This window comes from Mirounga angustirostris, unplaced genomic scaffold, assembly GCF_029215605.1.
Source record: "Mirounga angustirostris isolate CCGP_5_RB_7025 unplaced genomic scaffold, mMirAng1.0.hap1 SCAF_2, whole genome shotgun sequence".
NCBI lineage: Eukaryota > Metazoa > Chordata > Mammalia > Carnivora > Phocidae > Mirounga > Mirounga angustirostris.
In genome coordinates, this window is record NW_026991710.1 from 119,033,075 (window position 1) to 119,057,308 (window position 24,234).

General features: G+C 38.6%; 1 protein-coding gene across 5 annotated transcripts in view; it reads right to left on the minus strand.

The window, feature by feature from the left end:
* Window positions 1–24,234, minus strand: part of INPP4B (inositol polyphosphate-4-phosphatase type II B) — an 824,845-nt gene that overhangs the window by 12,828 nt on the left and 787,783 nt on the right. For 4 of the 5 annotated variants that reach the window (XM_064585100.1, XM_064585099.1, XM_064585101.1 and 1 more), the window contains one exon: window positions 6,238–11,897. The exons of the other annotated variant lie outside the window; for it this stretch is intronic. In XM_064585100.1, coding sequence (XP_064441170.1) covers window positions 11,765–11,897 — 133 coding nt within the window. In that variant the 3' untranslated portion in view covers window positions 6,238–11,764. Of the gene's footprint in view, window positions 1–6,237; window positions 11,898–24,234 lie in introns of those variants that run through there. 5 annotated transcript variants of the gene reach the window in all.

Below are 24,234 nucleotides of genomic sequence, written 5' to 3' on the forward strand. Positions count from 1 at the left end.
AAATACAATTCTTGGCAACCACTGACCTTTTTTCTGTTCCTACAGTTTTTATTTTCCAAAATGCCATGTAAATGAAAGCATAGAGAATGTGATCTTTTGGGTCTGACTTTTTTTACTTAGCAAAATGAATGGGAGATTCGTCAATATTGTTGTGTAAAGAAATAGTCCATGCTTTTGTGTTGCTGAAGAGTGTTACAATGTATGGATGTGCCACAGTTTCTTTACCCATTCAGGGATTGAAGGATATTTGACTTGTTTCCAGGTTTCGGCAATTATAAAGTTTCCACAAATATTTGTGTACAGGTTTCTTTTTTTTTTTTTTTTAAGATTTTATTTATTTGACAGAGAGAGACCCAGCAAGAGAGGGAACACAAGCAGGGGGAGTGGGAGAGGGAGAAGCAGGCTTCCCGCTGAGCAGGGAGCCAGATGTGGGACTCGATCCCAGGACCCTGGGATCATGACCTGAGCTGAAGGCAGATGCTTAACGACTGAGCCACCCAGGCGCCCCTTGTGTATAGGTTTCTATATGAATAAACATTTTCATTTCTCTTGGGTAAATACCTGAGAGTAAGGTGATGGGGTTATGCACTAACCATATGTTAACTGCATAGGAAACCATGAAACTCTTTTCCAAAGTGTCTGTATCACTATGCATTCCCACCAGCGGCAATGTATGAGAGTTCTAGTTGCTCCACATACTCAAGTGGTATCTCATTGTGGTTTTGATTTGCAATTCCGTAGTGATTAATAATGTTGAACATCCTTTCATGTGTTTATTTGCCAGCCATATATTTCCCTTGGCAATGTGTCTATTCAAATCTTTTGCTCATGATTTTTTAAATTGAGTAGTTTGTTAGCCTACTGTTGAGCATTGAGAGTTACTTACAGTGTTAGTTGCAAATCCTTTGTTAGACATATGATTTGCACATATTTTCCTCTAATCTGTGGCTAGGCTTTCTTTCTCTTCACAATGTTAAAGGCAGAACAAGTTTCTAATTTCAATAAAGTTAAATTAATTAATTCCTTTACTTTTATGATTTGTGCTTTTGCTATTGTATCTAAGAACTGTTTGCCTAACCCAAACTCAAAAATATTTTCCTCTATGGTTTTGTCTAGAAGTTTAATAGTTTTACATTTACATTTTGATTTATTGTTGTACAAGGTCTGAGGTATTCATGAAGGCTTACTTTTTGCATGTGAACATCCAATTGTTCCAGTGCCATTTGTTGAAAAAACTATCCTTGTATTAATTGACTTACCTTTGTGCCTTTGTAAATGGTATTGTTTATTACACTTAAATTGATTATTGTTAGAAATAGAGAAATGCAATTAATTTTTGTATATTGATCTTGTGTTCCGCAACCTTGTTAAATTCATTAATTACCTCTTTGCAATTACTTTGTATTGCTTTGTAATTACTTTATATTAACTTTTCTTTTTTTTCTTGTTGCCTGGTTTTGATGTCAGGGTAAGACTGGCCTCATGGAATGAGGAAATATTGCCTCTTATCAATTTTCTAAAAAAAAATGTCATATCTGTAGGTAGGCAAATAGCAAATACCAGAAAAAAAGAAGCAACGTAATGGCTAAACTCTGCATATCCAGTTGTGTTCACACTCACCAAATAAAAAGCTGCTTACTGAATGGCAATTTGCGTAAAGTATTATGAGCAACCACAGATATTATCCCAGAGGATGCTCCTCATCTAAAAACATGAAACAGAGGTGAAAGGATGTTTAGCCCTCTATTTTATTTCTCTTGAAAAAAGAAAATCAGTGCAAGTTCATATTTTTCTTTAGGAATAAGTCAGGGGCTTCTGAAATAAAACCATATTCTAGAGGCAATGCATGTTTCAGAGAATCCTTGCATTTGGGTGAATTCACTCCTTGTTCATGAAGCAGACAAGGGGCGCGCATAGAGAGAGTTATGCTATCTTCAGTTTACATATGGCCAAATGAAAAATAACAATGAACTGATTCACTCAGGGTTAATGGCAAATCCAGAAACCATTAAACCTCTTACCTCTCAATGTAGTATTATAGTTGTTTTCTTAGTTACATTTATTTCAGTGAAATGACTTTTCGTTTTTATCTTACTAGTGACTTTAGAGTCTAACTCCAAATAAAATGCAATTTTACAGTAAAGTAATTCTTATCAAAAGCAGGCTGCTTCTCCTATAACTCCCCCACTACCAACCCTCCAGCAAGTCCTGCCATTCTCATTCCCCGAATGTTCCACGGGTCTCTCTGCTTCTCTTCGTTTCTCCTGTCTCCACCCCAGCCTAGCACCATCTCTCACTGCCTGCAACTTCCTTCCAGCTGCCTCACCACTTTGTTTTGATTCCTCATAATCCAGCCTCTGCATGGCACCTGGAGTGATCCTTTAAAAATATAAACTAGGTCACTTTCGTTCCCCTGCTTGGAACCTTGTAATTTCTTCTTCTTCTTTTTTTTTTTTTAAGATTTTATTTATTTGACAGAGAGAGAAAGAGACAATGAGAGAGGGAACACAAGCAGGGGGAGTGGGAGAGGGAGAAGCAGGCTTCCCACTGAGCAGGGAGCCTGATGCGGGACTTGATCCCAGGACCCAGGATCATGACCTGAGCCGAAAAGCAGATGCCTAACGACTGAGCCACTCAGGCACCCCACCTTGTAATTGCTTCTAATTGCACATAACATAAAGGTTGAATTCCCTTTCCTGGTCTAAAAGCCTTTCGCTAAGTCTAACCTCATCTCTCCCCCAGCCCTATACTCTGTGGTTCACGCACTGGCCCCAGGCAGACTCTCTCTGCTTGTAGGTCCCTCCCTCTCCTGGGTGATCCTCCTCCTTTATGGCTTAATCTGTGATGCCTTCTCAGAGACCATCCCTGACCACCCTTCCTAAAGCAAGGATACCTCTCACCTATACCACGATTCTCTGCCCAAACTCCTAGATCATTTACTTCCTATCAAACATGGTAATTAATAATTGCTATTTATTTTTTAGTTGGTTTCCCCTTTGTCTGCTTCCATCACTAGACCGGACAGTGAGGTCTGTGAATGGAAGAGCCATGCCCCTTGCCTGCCACTAAACATGCTGCCCCAAGTGCCTGCCAGCCACACAGACACTGGAAAGTATCTGCTAAATGAGTCAACGAAGAAATGTACAAATGGATGAACTATACAGGGCACGGTAAAGAAAAACTAGAATAGTGGAGACTGATTCCATTTAGAGTGATGTGGGAAGATTGTTTTGGAAGAAGAAGCGTGTGAGTTAAACTTGGAGCAATAGATTGGGGAAAGGAAATAGCTCAGAGAAAACCTGGGAGAGACAGAGAGAGTGTGTGTGTATGTGTGTAAGGGACACGTATGGTGTATGCAGGCTCCTAGTGTGGTTATGTATGGAGGACAGAGGTGCAGGAGATAGAAAGTAAGCCTTGGTAGATAAGGTGAGGCCAAATCGTGGATGTCATTGAATCCCAAACTTCATTTAGCTTGGACAAAGCTAGAGTTCTGGGGACAACAAAGGCTGTGTATGAAAGAAGTAGCTGTGGCCAGAAGAAAGGGAAGTAACAGATAGGAGGTGATGCAGTGGTGAAATGTATAGACCTAGTGACAAATGGAATGTTGATCTATTGACGGAGATGGACGAGTTAAAGCTGATTGGAGCTTGTAAACCTGTGTGACTGGGGGACAGACACATGAATGGACAGGAAAGCTGGGACGGCTGTGTGTGAACTGGGAGGAGGGCAATGAAAGTATGAACACCCTCAAACAGATATATTCAAAAATGGCCAGATGATACTGGAAAAGGTGGCGCCAGAGTCCAGCTGAAAAATCAAAGGTAAATAAGTTAATCAGCAAACAACTCTTGGAAAGAAATGTATTGAGTATGTCCTATAGACTGAGGGTATCACCAGTCAGGGTTTAGTGCGGGAAGAGAATCCAGTCCAGTTATTTCTCTCAGAGGAAAATTGAATATGTGTAATACGAGGAATTTGATGTTTCTTTAATCATGGGAATGACTGGAGGAACTTCACGTCTGAAGTGGACCCTCGTCAATCTTCTGGCTTCAAGCACCTCTGGTCCGGCTGTCAGGAATTACTATTGCCACCCACAGGCCTGGAAAATGCTCTGCTGTGACCACTGTGGAGATCACAGCCACACCTACTAGCAAGCTGGGGAACTGGCAGTAGATATGGGAGTCCAACAGCTGCTCCTGCAAAACGCCTGTCTGCCCACACCGGTGCAGAAGCGGTAAGTCACCGCCTCCCTCCTGGCTGTCTTCCTTCTGCTTTCCAAATATGGTGCCAGAGGTCTCATGGGCAGAACCCATATATCCTGAACTGTCATGGTAAGTGTCCTGAGAACATGGAGTTTTAGTCAGCCAGCCCTTTAGTTGCAGATGATTGGGCTTCGGGGGACTAAACTAGGGAGGGAATGGGTGCTGGGCACAGGGCAAAGGGCTAGACCTACACTTTCGCACCTCCTTTTCACCAAGAAATACTAAGTAAGTCCTACTACACCCCTCTTTTACAGATCAGAATGTGAAGCCATAGAGGAACTTGACATACGTCTGCATCTAATTGGGGAAGCCAAGATCTGCATCCAGACACTGTGACTTAAAAGCCCACATTCTTTAGCCTGTGCTGGGGTTTTCTCCTTAGAAATAACAGTTAAAGACCTCGAAGGAGAGCATATCAAATGAGCAAAGATGAATATTGAGTCTAGACTTTTGGACTGGACTTCCTAAATGGAAGGAGCAGGCAAGGGAAGCAGAAGGAGTAATTGAGACTAAAGAATGTTCAGAACTGAATGACAGTGTTAAGAGACCGCACTCAAGGTCGGAGGAGGTGAACCAGCATGAAGGAGGTGGTGGCTTATGGTCAATTGGTTTAAAAACTGAGAAGCCACCATACTAAGTGAAAAACAGATCATTATCACCCTTGCTGTCACTAAATTCTGAAACTACAGACAAAGTCATATGGATTAGGGCTCTAGAGACTAAGTCATATGGATTAGGGCTCTAGAGACTAAGTCATATGGATTAGGGCTCTAGAGACTAAATCATATGGATTAGGGCTCTAGAGACTAAGTCATATGGATTAGGGCTCTAGAGACTAAGTCATATGGATTAGGAAGTGGAAGGGAGCTCTTGACACTTGAGCACCACATTCCTGGCATTCTACCCCAATCCGCTTTCACGATCGTCTCCCTTTTCACTTAATATTTATTCAGAAAACTGGTTCTTAAGTCACCTTTATTCATCAGGACCACTGAGAGAACAGAGAACTCAGTGTTTGTTGCCATAGCGACCCACAGAATCATGCCATGTGGCTACTTTTGCTTAGAATGGGTGCATGGCATGATATGCTTCAACTACATCCACCCATCCTCCTGATTCTACCTTCTGGAGATACCAAAATACGGCCCTGGAGCACATTTTCTGAGTCTTTCGTTGTGTTGTGACTTTGAGTGGGAATGTCACTTACAACAGTCAAGGTACCTTTGCGTGGAACTTTAAGGCAGCAGAGCACTCCTGCTTCACTGAGGCTGTCTTCTGGTTTGACGGCAGGCAGCATTTTGCCCTAATTCATTATGCATTGTCCCACCATGGGGCTACCTACAGATTGTTCCTGCTCAGATGTAGAACAACATGTTAGTACAAACATATATTAATGATGATGACATTACAGAAGAGGAATGTTTCTTGCTGCAGGATCAACAATGTTATTGAAATGCTCCAGATGGCAAAACTCCATCCTTTCTTTACATGCAAGCAGGGGCCTCATTTGGTTAATTTTTTGGCAACAAGATATAATTACAACTTTGGAATGTGCGTTCTAGTATCAGCTACTATAATGAGTTATGAATGATCAGATCCAACTAGCCTGTAAGGAGAAGTTAGTTCATGTGCTCAAGTGACTCTACCAGCATCTGGGCTACAAAGATCAGTGATTTGCCCAGGGTTGAAGCATTGACATCTGGTTCTTGAACTCTTTTCTAAATTGTGGTTGATCTTATTCCTACAGAATGGCAACCCTTAAAGATGCATTCTGCTAGTGAATATGAGACTAACCTAGAATCGATGTAAAATTTGCACTGTAATTATGGTCTAGCAGAAAACTAGTCTATTCTCTTTGAACCATTGTTTAGGATACCCTTCTGCTATTTCAATTAACTTTTAGACATTGCTACACTGATGGAAACGAAAAAAAAAAAAAAAAAAAACGTGTGATAGGGAGAAAAAGACAGAAACATAAAAAATAAAAATCACATTTATTGAAACAAAAATATACACACAATGTACAATGAATATGGTTTACACGGAACAACAAAATAAAATGATATTTCTTCAAATGCCAGTATAACATGATCTAACCTATCTGTGCCCCATTTCCTAGGAATACACATTATTGGCTCATCTAGAATATATACTTAACATAAAAAGAAAACAAATGCCAACATTTCAGATAGGTACCACAAGAATCTGAAAATTAGATGTTAGGTTAAACAAAATAATAAAATATTCACACGAGAAGTATATGTGTACAAAGAACACACTTGTGCAGGAAAATGGGAGTGTCTCTCCACTTACACACCTGTGGAGCCTGCCTATGAAAACTTTTAAAGTCCTTTGACATGAAATATTTTTTAAATATGGACAGTGATATATAAGCATCTCAGGACCTATATAGATGAGAAAGCAATCTCGCCAATATGTGAGTCAGTATTGCCTGCTAGACAATGAAACTGTACCAAGTGATCATTAAAGATGGACTGTGGGATTATGCCCTTTTGTGACCGTAGAGTGATTTCAATGATTTTAGGAAGCTCGTGAATATATTCATGCTATGAGTAGGAAAGTGCAACATCATCTTAACGAACTCGATTTATTACAGATAAACAAGATCTGTCTTATCAGGCAACATTGCTTGTGTTAGGTCTTCTCTCTCCTGATATTCACTCTGGGTAGTATACTTCATTGTGAGCCATGCTTTCCTTTTTTGATTGATAATTTTAAATGTTCACATAATCTATGATATTCAAGCTGAGGACAGCTAATTGCACGTACAATTTATTTTTTTGGCTAATATTACCTTACAATTTTTTTTCCTACCTCCTTGTTACTAGTAGTCAGATAGGCTTTGTTTCTTTGACATCAGAAATGCTTTAGACTCTCTTACTTGCTTAGAAATAAAATTCAAAGACTGATGAATGTGCACCATGACTCAGAAAGTAAAAATCCAAATTTCCATACCCTAACTTTATACCTAATTGGCCCACAATATTTTATCTAAACATTGATTTTATTTTCCTGTTCTTAAAGACAGTTTTGCTATCGGTAGCATCTGTTTGGGTAGAAAGTTCTAACTTAAAACTGCCAAAGAAACAAAGGATATAATATATTGGGACTTTCTTTGCAAAGCAATAAAATATAAATATGGGGAAAAAAGCAAAGCTTCTGCAGACTGCAGCTGAGCTAAATGAATGTCAGTTCACACTAAAATTGTTGATCAACCACACAACTCTCAGCAAATCATTCTCTTCAGTGGTGCATAATTTGTAAAGCCTTCAGCTATTAGGGATGCTTTGTGTTCAACACACTTGCTTCCCTCCGTAACTGCTGATCACAGTTTTTCTCAGGCCAGTTTCTTAAATCTGTGATAAACGTTAATCTATTTCCTAAAGATTACAAAAAGGTGCCCTTGCATATTGAATTAGACAACTGATATGCCATCCTGTTTGGAAATCAAACATCTAAAATGTCTGTGGTGTTTTAACATACTGCCAGAGTTTAATTTGCTTAATCTAACCGTGTGGGTTTCAACTGAACTATACTTATTAGAATCTGGACACAGTGATATGTTACTGTTTTTTCTGCTTTTAGCAAATGCTAAAATTATAAACTTAAAAATTTGTACTGAAGCACATTTTCAGTGATACTCTAATTAGGCTAACATTTCTCTGAATCTAGCCCACAGTTGTTATTGCTTACACTAAGGCTGCACTGTTAAGATTTCCCTTGCAGAACATCAGGAGAGATACATTTTTAAATGCATCTGTATGATTATATAATTTAATTATGAATAACATATAAATACCAAATATTACTTAGAGTCTAATAGGTGTCTTTAGAAAGGGGAAATCCAGAATTGTGGTCATCTGAAGATGCCTGATTGCACTTAATACCATATTAATAATTTTATAATGCTTCCAATTATTTATTATTTGCTGGAGAAAAAAGTGATGGTAGCATTCAGTTGTGTGCTGGTAAATGTTTAACAACTAGCTTTCCAGGAATTAAAAGTCCCAGTTTGCAGCACTGGGTAATTTCTGCATGTAAATACTCCCACTGTAGTCAATTTCAAGCTACCCACGTGGTGTTCCTGGATGTGGAGTCAGGAAGAGATGCACAGTAGCACATGATGATATAGTGTTTCCACTGTGCAGAGACAGTGGACATAAATAATCACAGGTAAAGAGTAAAATGAAGGAACATAATTAGGAGGTGGTAAGTTTTGATTATTATATTTGTTTTTAATAAAATTCATTCAATTGCTTTTGATAACTTCGTACTTCATGATGGTGTATTTAACAACTGGCTTACAAAATTCCTGAAAATTTAATGATCAGCTCTCATGAGTCTGCATGAGTCAGTTCTTGCACACCATGGTATCCTTTCTCCTTGGCATGTATCATACTTTACATAAGGAAGGGCTTGATTTGTTGGGAAGGAAAGCATTACTCCATACAGACTTCACAGTTTTTCAGAAACAACAACAAGAACAACAAGAACAAGGATTTGTCTTATAAAGTGAGAACTGGAGGTTAGTCACATGGTATACTGCTCTAATTAGTTGGTTGGTCATCTTAGCACAATTTGTCAGCAGGATCAAATGCTGGCTCTGACTCACTGGATTACGGGACTGACTGAACACCCAAGGATTGTTTTGGCAGGATATAAACAAAATCCAAGACAATATTTACAAAGGAAAAAAAAAAACACACGAGAAATTAATAAATGCATCCAGATGTGGGTCTGCTTCAACCAAATATTTGAAACTTTTATGTTCAGCTGTTTCATGGAACATTTTCAGGCTCTGGGTCTTTTGCCACTGGGTCAAACATAATCAAGATTTCACCTTCCCTTGTTTTTAAATATGTTTTCTATAGAACTCTGCAAACAGCTATACAGAACTGATTTCTGCATTTGGTAACATTAGAGGGGAAACATATTTTTAGCCAAAAAAATTTTTATATTGTTTGGAAATGTCATTTTCTTGGTTCAGTTTCTGGCTCAATCTGATACCTTGAAATAGGCCTGCTGGTGTATATTTTAAATAAAAAAAGAGAGAGAGGAAAGCATGACGAGGCTGTGTTTGTACAAAGGAGATTTTAAAACTTTTTAACATTTGCTTTTTGATTTAAAAAACTGTAATAACTTAAGAAATAGGTGGATTTCCAACAGTACTTGGAATAGCTCTCAGGAAAGGAGCAGTATTGCTGTTGGTATGAAACATGAATTTTCTTGGTTAAATCCACGTCTAACAGTATGCACAGATATACAGGCTTTGTATACGGAAAGGCAGATGACTCTGCTAATAATAAAAGAAAACTTCTATGCATTTGTATTACAGTAAGCTCTAGCCTTTGAGACTTCTCTATCAGTACTTACTAAAAAGAAAAAAAAAATCTTTGGGATATCTTCCCCAAATAGAAGACCCTACTTATTGGTTTTCTAGTAAATAAGTATTTTTTCAGTATTTGAGTCAAGAGTTTTCATTTTTAAAAATATAAACAAAAATGACTGTTTGTAACAGTATTTACAGGATGATACATTTTCATTTAAGGTCTCTTGGAACACGGACCACTCTTTGATATACTGAATGAGGCTTCATTGTTACTCAAGAATCTCTGTCATCCCAAACCTCTTTAACTTAAATCCAATGGGATCATGGAAATAACCACAAATCCTACCATTTTCAAATAAAATTGAACATTCAAAAATTATATTTAATCACTGAAATGGAGAAGGAAGCATAAAAGGGAGAACACCACAAAACTTTGTCTGTAAATAGATCTATAGTACACTGCATCTTTTTATTAAAAAACCTGTAAACTGTTTGTCGATGGCCTCAAATATAATGCCCACAAGTCAGTAGCTAAAATAATGGATTGAGAATTCTAGTATTAAAAGCCCCAAGCAGTTATCTAAAATTTGTAGTAATCTGAAAAACCCAACATGAACCTAGAGATCTGTTTGGAGTCCTTAGTTCAACACACATCTTAGCCAAGAAGCTGTCATGCTAGCTTGGAAAGCCTCATAATATCATCCACTGAATGTGGTCACAGCCAGGAGATGTCTATGTAACAGCCCTCCAGCATTTCCAAGGGGAGATTTATGCTCTGGCTAGCATACTCTTCCAATGAGTGAGGAAAAAGAATAAACTCTTAACATCTGGAGAAAACAGGTTTCATTTATTCAGACCATTATACTCCAAGGTTCAGTTCTGGCAATAAATGCCAATTTCTATTTAACGAACTAGCATTCTCCCACAATTTTCATGTATTTTTAGCATGGCAATTTGGAGACTAGACAAGCCACAGGTTAGGAAGGTAAGAAGAGATTTTAATCATGGTTCTAAAATTATCTAGCTGGATGATTGGGGTGCATATCTTCCTTGTGCTTTAATTTACCTATTTATAATGACCTTATACAAGATGATCTCTAAAGCAATTTCTAATTTGGAATTCTGGAAAACCTATGGTGCGATTTCCCTGAGAATAAATTTCAAATTCAGGTTAACAGAAATAATTGTTTCAGTTTATCACTAGTTACGGTTGCATAGGTCTTAAAATGTTTATTCACACATAGTAATCTATGCCAGACAATGCATACTTCCACCATCTATATTCTGTAGCAAGAGGACTATTGGAAAACATCACAAAGATAGTTAATTGACTTTTATGAACTTGGCTACATAAAGTTCAGGCTGTTGGGGATTTTTAGGTTTGACATCAGCAGGCTGATCAGCTTTCATTTCCTTGCAGTTGCTGTTCCTCCAGTGTTTTTTCCTACTATTCTATTCAACTTTCTCTATCACCACTTCTGTCATGGGGCCACACGGCACGAGTCAGAGTTTTGAAAAGATACCACGTTATGGAAAAGTCTCTTCTCCGTGTTGCTAACACTGTCATCTACCTGTTCGGGAGGACTGGTCTTGTCTGGCCTGGAGGACCCAAGTCTTTACAAGCACACCGGCAACCAGCTTCCACAGTCAAGATCGTGCATTGATGCTACTGAATTTTAATTCACTGGAAAAATATTTTCTGAATCCCACACATGGGCTTTAAGGTTACACGTGAGTACGGCTGTGAAATAACATGTCTGAGTCTCCCTCCCCTGTCCCCTCTTTTGTCTTCCCTTTGGAGGTCGAGCGCCCCTCTCTGAGTCACCTGTCTTCCTCCTGTGACAGCCTACATTTCCTCAGAATGCCTCCGGCTGAAGGACTCCATGAACGAAATGCACCCATTTTGAGCTGAACACAGCCAGTGAGGGGCAACGCGCTGAAGCGGAGACCTAGAAACACGATGTTACTTCAGATTTTTTTAACGGATTTCATTCAGAGTAATATGCTAATACCTAATCCAAGTAATGCCTAGATTTGGCAAACATCCCTGATCACCTCCCTCCACAAATTCGTGACAATAAAAAAGTTAAAAGGGTGGAGATTATCCGACTGCAGCGTGTTTGTGTTCCTGCTTATTTACATGTTGGTAAAGTTAGGTGTCAGCTTTTCCATAAGTCCCCTCTGGAGGTCGATACTGCTTGGGGAAAGCCATCAGCTGTAGCATGTTGAAAGCATACTTTCTGCATTTGACATTCTTCAGTACATTCTCTATGCGGCATCCTTCTCTGGTGAAAGGGGAAAAAGCACAACTTCATGAAACACAGAATAAATAAATATGCTTTATTTGTTCAATGCAGAGTTGCAGCAACAGTCCAAGTAAAAATAACAAAGATTCAACTCTACATTTTTTTTTTTTCCACAAATGATGATACATCTTACAAAATTAAATCCTAGGCCAGGCCCAATACCGTTATTGCCCTCGGAAAGAGATGATTCAAGTCTCTTTGCTCTTAACAGATATTTAAGGTTTAATAAACTCTTTAAATATAATCTGCTCCACAATACAGCTTCACTTTAGTTTCATAAATATATCTGCCTTTTTTTTTATAACTTTGCCACAAATTAACTTCTCAGTCTCTTTTAAAACACATTAAAATCTACATGTAGCCCTAAGGATGCAGGTTCTAGGAATAAGGCATTTAATTGATTAAGTCTGGCCCTATAGATTTTTAAAGGAAAATTTCATCTCTATTTTACTTCATTATTTTAGCTGTGCAACGAAGAGAAGAATGGCTTTCCGAACAGCCTGGTCCAAGTCTCCGCTTTATAAAGGAAGGGGGCTTGTGCAGACAGTACAAAAGTCACAGGTGCTGAAAATGGCGCATAAGACACAAACAAGACTTTGTTAAAAAGAACAGAAAAGCATTCTGAGAGCCAAATCAACCCAAACAATAGTTACAAACAGGTTAATTTAATTACAAAACATAAATAGCCATTCTCTCCATAAAATTACTCGACAGAAAAGGGTCAACTGAAGCCAAGAACTAACATAACTCACAGGTTAAGGAATCAAACAGAAGGTTCTATCAGCCGACGGCAACAATGATATTAGCACAGTGGAAATAAAGTCTGGAACCTCCCACATCTCTAAGACTTGTCTCAGGGTTTCAGTGCATTGTGCCAATTCATTCTTAATTGTTTTTGATAAATTGAATGGGAAGAGAAACGGGAGGTGCAGAACTTCAAGCTTTCAGGATTCTGTTCTTTGTCTTATTCCAAAGACAGTAATTCAAAAATTCTTTTGAGCTAGTTAACAGTGGGAAACACTTTTCCATGAACAAAAGAGCAAAATAATTCCCTTAATGCATAGTACTTCTTTTTGTAGATTTCAGGAAAAACAAACAAAACACAATTCAAACATTTGTTTTTTTTTTTAAATTCTGTGAGTCTGAAAATGTAGAAATATTACAGCATCGCCCCCACCCCCACCCCGTAATTTAAAGTCCATTGTCATTTGTAGAAAAGAAAGGAATACAACATAAAACTTATTGGTATTTGGCTAATAGTAATGCAAGACTTAAAATAAGCCACACAACTAGCAGGTGTGAGCTGACAAGCAGCAAGGCGACAGGATAGAAGTGTCGAGAAGTTGGCTTGTTATCAGTTAGACAGCCTGTTTCGGGATCATCGGATTCATTCAGTGCTCCCTGGGTTTGTCTGCTGTTAAACAGGGGGAGGGGGAAGTCAGGGGAGAAAAGAAAATAGTATAGCATTCACACAGGAAAGAAACTCAACCTTAAATATCCTGAAATACAACACATTATGTTATATAATACAGCTGTTTCAGATGGAGTTTTTATGCTAAACAGCCCCAAATGCATCCTGTGCATTTTTTTCTTCCTGTACTACATTGACAAATGCATTTAAAAAAAGAAGATTCTTTTTGCTTTATGTGCAAGAAGGAAGAGAGAGACACTAAGATGATATTCACATGGGTTGAATGTGTACGTACCAGGAAGAATCAATCGCATAAGAAGCATAACAGCACCAATCAACAAGACTACACGAATAAAACTAAAATATGGATCAGGCCATAAAAAATAATCTGATAAATACATCTTCGGAAAACGAAATGAGAAACACAGTATGTAGTGAAGCAAACGGACATGCCTGGCACATTGGAACACACCATCTATTGTTACTATACCTACATAATGCATTCAAAGTTATAACAATGATTTATGGAAATGGTCAGGTATTTAAAATGAATGAAACATCTGACATGTCATCCTTGCCAGCCATACGATTCGTTGAACAAAACTCGACTCAGCACCCTTCTGTTAGTTCAGCTCATACACTATGTTTTCTGCTGCTCATCTTACTTAGATGAGGCCAAATCTATCTCCAAGGGACTCCTGATCTGAAAAGAGATCCGTATTTGCAGAGTGACTCTTTGGGAAAGAAAAGATTTCCTGTGTGAGTGAAAAATGGACGTTTGTAATTGGGCTTAAAAGCAGCTCCAATTGTGGCACGTCTGAGATCTGCCATACTTACATAAGTCAAAAATAAAAGTTCTATGTTCTATTTCATCAGTATTCAGAGTTTTCAGAATTTCAATCATACTCAGTTGTCAAGGGGTGGTTTGATCTTTATGAGCTCCTCCAGGTTCTGAAGCAGAAAACTGGTTGTCACTCAGCCTTAAGAAGAGTGCCATGGGAACAAGCCTCTGAGCTTCCATAGCCCCCTTTCAACCAGTTGCAGCCCCTGAAAACCTCCTACACAGACATTCTTGATGAGGCATTTGACCACATCACTGGCCAGCAGTGGTCATAATTACTTCGAACATCTATCTGACTTAGTTTAAAGCATCCAATCAATCATGTTGTGCTGTTCTCTGGTGTTTCCTTGTTCTTTGGTAAGACCTAAGGACCGTGGAGCCAGTGACAAAGTGAAACAGCAGCTTCTCTGAATAAAACAAATGGTTTATTGAGCAAAAGGAGAGTTATTCTGGACTTGCATAATTCCTATTGTCAATTGTGTGAGTGAGCTGGTTACTTGTTCAACATTCTACGGCACTTAGGTAGGAAATACGTGGTAGGTTTTAAAGAATTGATATTTTTGTGATTAAGAAAAGCTTCCTTGCCCAGTATTATTTCTCTAGTATCACTACCATTCCCACCTGTCCAGTTTTAAGGTGAAAGTTATCTGTAGCAAATCTTAACTTCGTTGAAGACTTTTTGCCTCTCCCATCTTCCTTGTTAGGAGAGAAGTATAGTCTCCTAAATCACCTCTCTCTCATCTATCTATCAACCATATTAAAAATATTATATTCTGATTACAAATTTAGGTTAAATATTAACCACAACCTATCAATATAATAGTATAGAAATACTCTCTCCCACTGGGGCCACCTGTAGATAGGCTCTGGCTGAGGAGTACACTAGTGACCAAAAAGTAAGTTGAAAGGATTTTGTGACAGTCCTTAATGCAAATACAGGGGACTAATTTATACTAGATTTTTTTTTTTTTAAACAACTGCCAGAGCACATTTCACATTTTCTAGTCTGTTTGCTGAATATGCCTTAGAAGTGAAAATTACTAAATTAAAAGGTGGTGGTTTTTTTGTTTTGTTTTGTTTCTGGAAGGATAGTTTTATAATTGAATTACTTTATTGTTTACTGACTTCATTCTCTGCAGATTAGCATAATACATTAAAAATGCCTCACACATAATAATTCCATTATTCAGCTAGAATTGAAGGCCACGTGGCCGAGGGGCCAGCACAGAACTTAAGGCTCGAGGCCCCTGACTATGGCGCCTTGTGCACACGGGTGCTGTTCCTTCTTTCTACTAAGAATAGCACAAATGGTCATTTCCTCGTAATCACAAATGAATTTTTAAGCACTCTGCAAGTGTAAACTGCAAAGGATGTGTTAAGTAATGATATTAGTAATTTCCTCACCAGCGGATTATGAAAAAATAACTAATTAGTGGCCGCCTTGCAAGGTGCCCTGACAATACAGAGTCATTCGTTTTAGCCGTCATTAGTAGATCACCATGGAAGCAAATCACCATGTTGCCTCCACTGAAATGTGACATGATCAGTCATTTAAGGGCAGTTACTAAATCTGCAGGATAGAAAATGATTTTTTTTTTCTTTACAGACCCATCAAAGCCATCACTTAAAAACAAGTAAAAAAAAACGTCTCACTTTTAAATACATCACTTCTACATGAGGAGACATTTCCTTAAATAAAACCCAATGTGCATGACTTGATGACATTGGCATATTTCTCCCTCTTTTCGTGGGTGACTACGGCTGTATGGTAGATCACAAGTCCCCCACTGCAGGTATCCTCTCAAACCACCCAAACCACTAAAAACAAAAGTGACATTGGGGAGGGTATGTGCTATGGTGAGCGCTGTGAATTGTGTAAGACTGATGAATCACAGACCTGTACCCCTGAAACAAATAATACGTTATATGTTAAAAAAAAAAAAAAAAGAAGATAGTAGGAAAGGAAAAATGAAGGGGGGGAAATCAGAGGGGGAGATGAACCATGAGAGACAATGGACTCTGAGAAACAAACTGAGGGTTCTAGAGGGGAGGGGGTGGGGGGATGGGTTAGCCCAGTGATGGGTATTAAGGAGGGCACATATTGCATGGAGCACTGGGTGTTATACACAAGCAATGAATCATGGAACATTACATCAAAAACTAATGATGTAATGTATGGTGACTAACATAACATAATAAAATAAAATCTAAAAAAAAAGTGAGAGTCTTCCTATCTTCTGCTCGGTAATCATTCATGAAGAGATTTGCTATTTGGTATTTTATTCCTTTAACCATTCTAGCTCCCCCAAAGGAAAATTCCCAATTAGAACTAAATTGAAAAAGATTTACTTCTGACCAGAAAGCTGATTTCCTCCCATGCTAAAATGAGACCATTTAACATTTAATTACATCCAGGTTTGGGGCCGTGGGTACACCAGCTTGAAATTATGTGCTAAGATTTGAAAGCCAATATTTTTACAGAGTTTTCTTTGACTCCACACTCATCTAATAAATCAGTCTTAATAGAGCACCATGTTTCAGGCCCTAGATTGGTGTATTGCATCAGAGTTTAAGCTGGCCAATCTGTGTAAAAATGAATATAATGTAGGTCTCGTATCAATAAGAACTTTGAGACTGGTACAGAAATCACAGAATCATATGGGGCGCCTGGGTGGCTCAGTCGTTAAGCGTCTGCCTTCGGCTCAGGTCATGATCCCAGAGTCCTGGGATCGAGTCCCGCATCGGGCTCCCTGCTCAGCAGGAAGCCTGCTTCTCCCTCTCCCACTCCCCTTGCTGTGTTCCTGCTCTCGCTATCTCTCTCTCTGTCAAATAAATAAAATCTTTAAAAAAAAACAAACAAACCAAGAAATCACAGAATCATAGATTCTCAGATGTAAAAGTGACTTCAAAAAATCTTCAAGTTGAACTGCACGTTTTATAGATGAGAAACTAAATCTGAAGGCCTTGCCGATGCTTTACAACAGCAATCACGAGGAAAGGATCCTGAGAATGTAGTTAGTCTGCTTCACAGTTTGCTTACACAGCAGTCTGATAAAATAAGGGGAGAAAGACTTCTTGTGTTCAGTTTAGATCAAGGCCCATGAAATTTAAAATTTAAAATACTCTTAAATGTCAAATTATCTACCAAAGCTTTTCAAAAGTTTAATTTATAACTAGAATATTAAAAGTATATTTCCAGGACTTTAAGAAACTGTACAACTATTTAAATCCAGGGAAAATTTTGATAAAACAATGTCAAAGGTGGGATAATTTCCAGTGGCCTAGAAGCAAGATTAGCCTTTGTGGCCACTGGATCACCTGCCACATTTAAGATGGTTTCTTCATTCTAATTGGATTTCAGAATCTAATTCAAAATATATTATGTAGATTATAGGAAAAGCCCCTAAATGAAGAAATTACTCAGAAGATGTAAGATTTTGTTACTGCTTTGAGTATCTGGGTCATAGAGTGTTTCTAATCATCATGGATAAGTCTGGTATAAAAGAAAGAGCAGTATTAAGCAAAACACAACCCCACAGGAAATGGGAGTCCTCCCCATAGGACACTGAATGCATTTCTGGACAGGACATGTTTTGGGGGGAGGGGGACTGCTATGAACTAGAGGATACCAGAGCCTAATAATCAGGAAGTAATAGTGAGCTGGAGAGCCTGGCATATCAGAGAAGACGAAGACGGAAGACGTTGAGAATCAGAAGCACTCCATTGGCTTAGAGAAGAGGAAAAATCAAGAGGCTGATTTCAGAGAGTCCAAGTTTCTCTAGTATAAAGTCTGGGATACCTTGGGAAGCAAAGGGAGTGTGTGGAAGTAAAGAAAAAGATCTCCCATGCATCATGTCCTACCCTGTGAAAGCTGCTTTGTAGGTGTTATCTTGTTCATTTCTTACACAAAGCCAAACTGGTCGGCATTATTATCTCCAAGAGTCCAAAAGGGTCACAAAACTTGTTCAAGTGGCAGATAGGGGAATTTTATCCCTGTCTGTCCAGTGGAAAAACCATATTCCTCTCACTTTATGACTGGGCTCCTTCAAGCACAAGGCTTCTTGCTCTGTCTCAAGCTGGCAGGTGTGATTTCTTGCTAGTTGTTACATTAGATTAAGGGACTTCTAAAATTACTTTCATCTCCACCTTCCCGTGATTCTTTAATTCTATTCAAACATAACGGCAATACTCTAGAGATGCATATCTTTTTCTACTAATAGAATAGATGACAGTTCAATAAGAACTAGTTGAGGTAGGGAGCAAAAATCAAAGAATGCCAAGCATGTTGACACTGTGGTCTCTGAAGGTGTTCTTACCCATTCTTACCTATTGTTAGAGCTAAAAAAAGACATGTGACTTATTCGACCATTTTGATTTAGTTTCTCCCTGGCATCACTTTTCTACTCTTCTTCCATTTCACTCTTTTAGTTTTATAAAGTACCCAGAAAATAGGAATATCCTCTTGTCAGAAGAAGCAAGGCTCCAAGTAGTGACACTTTCAGATAGTATCTGAACATTGCTTTGAAGAGACAGAACATACATATGCCCAGAAAAACAACTCAAAAAAAAGATAGGAAAGTGGCTTGGTATCAAGTCTAAATATGTTTTATATATAATTTGGGGGGGCTCGAACTCATGACCTTGAGATCAAGACCTGAGCTGAAATCAAAAGTCGGATGCTTAACTGACTGAGCCACTCAGGCACCCCTATATATATATAAAAAATTTAAAGAAAAAAAAGAAAGGAGGAAGAGAGACATAATGAGTTGAAAGTATAAATGCTTCCATCAGATGATTATCAGAGAACTGATTCTAGTTTTGATCTTAGAATTTTAGAAAGAAGGATATTTGGATAAGGTCCAGAAAGAAGTATCATAAATGATTAAAGGACTGAAGAAAAAAGCCTATGAGGAGGTGTTTACGGTTAATTTTATTTGGATAAGAGAAGACTAATATGCAATGTGATCGCTATATTGAAATGCATGTAAGACTGTAGTAAAATAATTTTTGAGGTATTATTTTTTGTTCTCTTATATTTTAGGCTGTAGAATAAAGCATGTGTTCCAGGAATTTTAGTTGTGCCCAAACTAAGTAGATCTGCCCTTCGTTAATCTCATGACAGAGAAAATGTGAGGTGGCCAATGAGGGGGAATAGAATCTTTGAGGGTGGGGAGAGGAAAGAGAGGGAGAGGGAGAAGGAAAGGGAAGGGAGAGAGAGACACATAAAGACAGAGAACAACTAGGAAGAAGACAAAAGGACAAAGTTTGGTGTAGGGGGCGCGCGGCGGGGGGGTGAAGCCCTGTGCCTTGTTCCACATGGGTGCCTGGGGACAAATGACCACCAGACGGGAAGGGAGGCTGGATGCATCCAGGAAGCTGGCCCTCAGTCCTCAGTCACTGGTCTTGCCAAACAGTCCCTTGTCTTGAGTTTGGCTCGGATGCAACGAAATAAAGGTGAATGAAATACCACAGTGAACAGGAAATGGGCACACCAGTGGCTAATGACTGCTAACAGACAAGCCTTCTAGAAGTTTCAGTGCAAGATAAGACCTGTGGTAAGAGGAAGGCTCGAAATAAAAATGACAAACTCCATCATCCTGGCTGGATGGGAACCAAAATGGAGAGTGACACTTGTTTAAAGAAATTTCTTTAGAAGAAACAAAAAACCACATTACATCTTACGTATCTTAGCGGGCAGATAAATAAGGAAATTCTATAAAGAAATATGTGCACAGGTCTAGATATAAACCCATAATTCATTTTCTATTTCCCATGCAACGTAACTAGCTTTTCTTTGTACCGGAGTGCCAACAAGATGACTTAGCTTTAATTGCTTCAAAGTTAACAGTCAGAAGAAGGGAAACCAGTCCTTAAAAAACATTCTGTAATGTGCTTGTTGCTTTGGTACTTAAAATATAAACAACCACTGTCTCACTGATTTAGTTTGCCATTCTCCTGGAGTTCAGGATAATTTTTATCCCCAAGTTAAGAGAAAATTAACATGCCCAAAATAAGACTTCTGATTCCATTCTTGATAAGCACCAGACAGGGAATCATGAGATTAATCCATTGCGAGCCAGCTTCCCTGGTGGAGCTGCGGGCCTGGCAGGGCAGGCAGCCTGACTCCAGGGGTTGCCCTTAAGCTCTCAAATAAAAATCAAAGTCCATATATACCGACAGATTATAGCCTATGTTATTCTGAAAATCGCCTGGAAAATGTAGCAGGTATCGGTAGCAACGAATAAATATCAGGACTTGTGTAAAAGAAAAGAAAATCACTTCAGCTCTCTCCTACCTATTTGGTTAAGTATCTAATACTGTTAATGACCTTTAGTTATCTAGATTTTGTGTCCTGCATACGACTCCTGATTCTGGCCATTGGGAAAGCCTTATAACTGGCTTCCTAGAACTCCACTATTTATTCAGGGTTGATAAATGATCTCAAAAGTTGTTCAGCCAGCGGTGTCTCGGTGGCTCAGTCGGTTGAGCGTCAGTTCATGATCTCGGGGAGGTGAGATCGAGCTCAGGGTCAGTCTCCATGCTCAGCATGGAGCCCCACCTCACACTCTAAATCAATCAATCAATCTTAAAAAAAAAAAAAGATGTTCAGCTGTTCTCTACTGACCAGAGACTTACTTCCTCCTGTTTTTCTGTTTAATACTGGCTATTTCTTTTCCTTTTTTTAATGATATTGTCCCAATATAAGTTCTAGTCCCTTGACTATAGATCTTGATTAACTTCCCTTTTTGATCTGTACCCCTCAGCCCCTCTAAGGATACAGAACACAACTCCATGAAAATAACATTTCCCAAGATATCTCTGATGAAATAAGTTGAGGGAATACTGGGTTAAAAACTCAAAGACATTAATTAATTAATTAATTAATTAATTAATTAATTAATTAAATACTCTTTTAAGTACTGACTTTGTGCACTGAATGGTGTGAACTGACAACAGTCTTAAAGGAATAGAAAAGAGGAGGGGGCAATGATGTAGGAAAAGTTGATTGATCCTGAAATGACAGAGGCCCCTAAAGTTCAGGCTAAAAAATTTTGGCATCACTCTCTATGTAGCAGGGAGGTGCTGAACTTTAGGAAGTAGACTGGAAGGCAAGGGATTGGAGAAAGCAGAACAATTAAGAGACTACTGCAATGGTCTGGGTGAAATGTTGTAAGGGTCTGGAGTAAAGCAGAAGAAATAGAAATGAATGAGAGACCATATCTGAAAGACGGGATGGGGTGAATCAACATCCTGGGGAACCTACCTTATATGAATTATAGACAGAGGTAGCAATTATAAATCATAAGACCCAGGAGAGAGTATGTATCTTGGATACATTTTTTTCCCCTTCTCTGTTCCCTTTTGTAACTATGCCGACAGAGATAATCAGGCTGAGTCTAAGGACTCATCATTTCTGACACTTGCAACAATTTTCTACAATAATTCTTGAAATGGCTGTGTTGTTTGCCAAATAGATGGCTATCTGGGAGAGTACAAAATATCACTCAGAGCCAACTGTGGTAATTGCTTACAATTAACTTTTCTGATTAAAATAAAAAATGTGTCAGTAGTTTCATTGTAGTAGAACCAAGAGAATTCTTAGGACACAACAGGTTTTTTTTTTCCTATCCATTTGGTTCATGCTTTGTTGCACTTCAGTCAGAAATCACATTCTGTATCGACTCTCTTCTGTCCAACTGACACAAAGACACAGACCTTAGAAAAAGGCTATTTTTTCCCTATTTTTGTTTTGTTTAGGGTCCCTCTAATTTGCTTAAAGCTTTTCCTCAACTCAGATTGTTGGAGCCTAAAGGGATGTTAGAGATCACCTGGTCCAACTCCTTCATTATTCAGATGAGAAAGCTGAGGCGTCCAGAGGAAGACAAGGATCTCATTAGTAGTCCATGGGGTGTAGAGCTGGGATTGTGTGCAGAACAATTAGATTGATGATATTCTTCAGCTCTCACACAATGAAACAGAACTTCCTCTCAGGCCCCATCCCTAATAGGGAGGAAGAAGCCACTTTCTCACTCCTCGGATTTTATACATTGTGAGGACATGGTGTCCAGCACATTCCTATACAGAAATGTTCTCAGGGTTGAGAGGAAGTGGAGCCCATATGACTCATCCCGATCTCTCTGTTCCTCAGCAATCCCTAAGGCATTTTACTTCCTTTTTCTAGACAATTATGGTGTGGAATTAGCCTTTCTCAATCTATCACTATAGCTGCTATTGCTCCAACTTACAAACCATTGAGAATTCCAGGAAAAAAAGAAAATTAATGAATGGGTTCACATAACACTGATTCATAAAATCATCAGCTAAGCTCATAGAACGTTAGTAATAAAAGTTACCATTTATTGAATACTAATTATTTTATAAAGGCCCATCCCCTCACCCTAATGATCTTCAACCTTTATACTACTACTGTAAGGGAAGTACAAAGATCCATTTTGCAAAAGGAAAACTCAGAAATAGCCAAGTTTACATCAGCAAAAGAGGTAGAGATGGAATTTGAATCTCATTCCTTCTGACTCCTAAGTCTGTGCTCTTAATAATTGCTCTACTTTCTTCTCTACATTCTGCATTGGGCAAGAAACTATGGAGATCAGAGTATCTGCATACATGGCCTTACAGTCTACATAGGACACCTCAAAATACTCAGAATAATTAGAGAAAGAGATGTAGTATTTGCCATAAATGAAATAAAGCGTTCAAATCTAAAGACTTTTCAGTGTGATCTTAGGCTTAGGGTGATCACACATCCCAGCGTGCCCAGGATAGCTCTGATTTATGCCTATTGCCCCAGCAGGACTTAGGTGGAGGGAAGGTGGGTTAAAGCATACAGTATTAAAAAGAAAGAAAAGAAAAAAGAAGCAAGGATATGTGGTGCTTGCTATGTTTGTGTGTTGTTATATGTTTGCTGAATAAGCGTGTAGCAGCATGTATTTACATTGAGAGAAGGATGGGAGGATGAGTGGGAGAAACAGGGCAGGGTCTGACAAGGAGATGAAATGATACTACAAGATGATATGATTCTACATAATGTATTTGGGTTTTATAAAGATCAGTTTAAAAATACTCTGCAGGGTAGGGTGCCTGGTGGCTCAATCAGTTAAGCATCTGACTCTTGATCTCAGCTCAGGTCTTGATCTCAGGGTTGTGAGTTCAAGCCCTGTGTTGGACTCCATGCTGGGTGTGGAGCCTACTTAAAAAAAAAAAAAAAAAGGTACTCTGCAGGGTAGACTGAAGTAGAAAAATTGGAGGCAGAAAAGCCAGTGAAGAGGATATTGAAATAATTAAGGTGTGAGGCAAATAGGACAGGATCAGCACGACAGAGAGAACTTGTCAAAGCCAAAAGACATATTGGCGGGAAGAAATGGCAGAGCTCCAGTCAACAGACAAGTAATTAAGACTTGCCTGATTGTTTATGACTTGCATTGGCCCAACTATTAGGCTCTATGGTCATGGACAGTGAAAGAACAACAGAAATTGCCTTAATGCACCATGAAGCTTTGGAGCTAAGTAACAGCAAACTGAAATAATGGTGCATGCTACCAAAAAGGTTTTACAGTAGTTAAAAAAAAAAAAAAAGTCATGGCAGAAGTGTATCATACAGCACAGAAAAACATAGGCAACTTAAAAACTGTTGTCATATGCGATTTAACTTCAGCAAAATAGTATCAGATCATAATAAATGAATTATGCTAACTCAGTTTTGTTGGTTTTGTTTTATGTAACTTGTCCATTTGTTTTGATTTATAGTTGTATCAGAGCTAAAGGCATAGGGAATTTCTACCTGGCCTTGTGTTTGGGCATATGTAAGTAAAATTGTACTAAAAATAGTTTCTGTCAGAAAGGAAGGTATGCAATAATTATTTCTTCTTAAGGAGATAAGTGCAGGATTCAGGTTTGAGAAACACTGTCTAACACAAATAAGACTGTTATTTACATCACTGGCTTTGACAAGGAGGTAGTTAACCGTCACATGCAACCAAACAGTTTAAGTGGTCTGGTGGATTGGGAGTCAAACCGAAGGAAGAGGAGGACGATACGGGATTAAA